The sequence below is a fragment of the Eimeria mitis genome, genomic scaffold, assembly GCF_000499745.2.
Source record: "Eimeria mitis Houghton genomic scaffold, Emh_scaff3738, whole genome shotgun sequence".
Taxonomy (NCBI): domain Eukaryota; phylum Apicomplexa; class Conoidasida; order Eucoccidiorida; family Eimeriidae; genus Eimeria; species Eimeria mitis.
Genome location: NW_013572078.1, coordinates 2,232 through 3,861, shown reverse-complemented (window position 1 = coordinate 3,861; position 1,630 = coordinate 2,232). Strand labels below are relative to the sequence as shown.

The 1,630-nt window shown below is 55.4% G+C and overlaps 1 protein-coding gene across 1 annotated transcript; it reads left to right on the top strand.

Moving 5' to 3' along the window:
- Nucleotides 1–295: 295 nt before the first annotated feature.
- EMH_0069030 (Retrotransposon nucleocapsid protein, related) lies at nt 296–1,390 on the top strand (the record flags this gene model as incomplete). Its single annotated transcript, XM_013498823.1, has 1 exon — nt 296–1,390. One exon carries the CDS (start codon nt 296–298, stop codon nt 1,388–1,390), a length of 1,095 nt encoding a protein of 364 aa, XP_013354277.1.
- Nucleotides 1,391–1,630: the final 240 nt, after the last annotated feature.

Genomic DNA, 1,630 nt, shown 5'->3' with positions numbered 1-1,630 from the left:
CCCCTCCTCGTCCCGTCTAGGCGCTGGAGCCACGTCAGCCTAGATTTTATAACGGACTTACCACTCACCCGGCGCGGCAAACGACAGTATCCTTGTCCTCGTCGATTCGCTCAGTAAAATGGCCCATTTTATCCCTACCAGAAAAACAGCCACAGCAGCAGACACAATCGAACTTCTTGCGGATCGGTTAATTCGTTATCATGGCTTCCCAGACGTTCTCATTTCTGGTCGTGACCCTCGTTTCCAATCCCAACTGTGGCAGCAGCTCTGCCAACGATTTCACATAAAACGTGCGATGTCCTCTTCCCACCATCCGCAGTCAGATGGTCAAACAGAAAGGGTAAACCGCACTCTGGAGCAGATGCTCCGAACATATATACAAACCGACGAGAGGGACTGGGAGCGTCTCTTACCGGCATTAGAGCTCGCCTACAACACGACGAGCCACTCTTCGACGGAGCTCTCTCCGTTTGAGATCATGATCGGGCAAAACCCGATCACAGCAGCAGACTTAGATGTTGTGGGAAACTTGGATCCGACGCTCACCCCTCCCATGACAAAAATCTTCCAGCAGTTATGCGACAGAGCGCAAGGACATATCCTGAAAGCCAAATGGCAGCAGAAGCAATATGCGGACGCACACAGGTGCGACGTCCGCTACTCACCTGGCGACAAAGTCTGGATCAGCAGCCGCCATCTACCCCCCCTCAACCAGTGCCCCAAGTTGGAGCCCCGCTTCCGAGGTCCCTTTCCTGTACTGGAACGCATTGGTGCTGTTGCCTATCGTATTGCGCTCCCTTCCACCTATTCTTGTCACAATGTTTTCCATGTGTCGCAGCTTGTACCAGATCGCCCCAGGGATCCGATGATGCAAGCAAAGGAGGCCGCAGTCGGCTGGCTGCCTGTACAAGGTCCAGATGGCGTCCCAACTGACTCCTACGAAGTCGACTACATCCTGAATCAGCGCGGTTCGGGCTCGGACACACAGTACCTCGTCAAGTGGCGCGGAGCTCCCGAGGACCGCGCGACTTGGGAACCGGCAGAACACCTCACCAACTGTCCGTCCATCCTCCGTGCCTGGCGCCGCTATTATAAACGCGCACGGGGCGCGGAGCGGGACCAGCAGAGTGTTGTCGCCGCCAGCGACAGCGTAGATCCTCCTCAGCCTCCCGACCACACCCCTGTACGCCAAGAAGGGGGAGAGGTGGCACGCTGCCCATCGGCAGTCGCATCACCTACGCCTCATGACACCCCGAAACCACAAAATAGGCCCCAAACGTCAGCAAGCGATGGAGAAGCTCAGGGGCGGATTCAGGAGGCACGAATACTGGGGAAAAGAGGATCGGGATTACGGAGAGCCAGGAGTACGGAAAGCAAAGGGAGGATGTAGCGAAGGCTTCTCGGGATAGGACTTGAGGGAGTTCAAGAGAGGACGAGAGTTTTCCGACCGAAGGCGAGAAATTTCCGACCGCGGAGGGAAGTTGTAGTGCACTGGCACTACAATGATGAATCAGAGTCGGTCAGTGGGCAAACAATGACGAAAAGCCTCTAATTGCATGTAAAAGTGTGAATGGCGACAGTCAATAGTAGGCAAATTGATAGGATAGGGAACCCGCCTTCCCTACGGAGG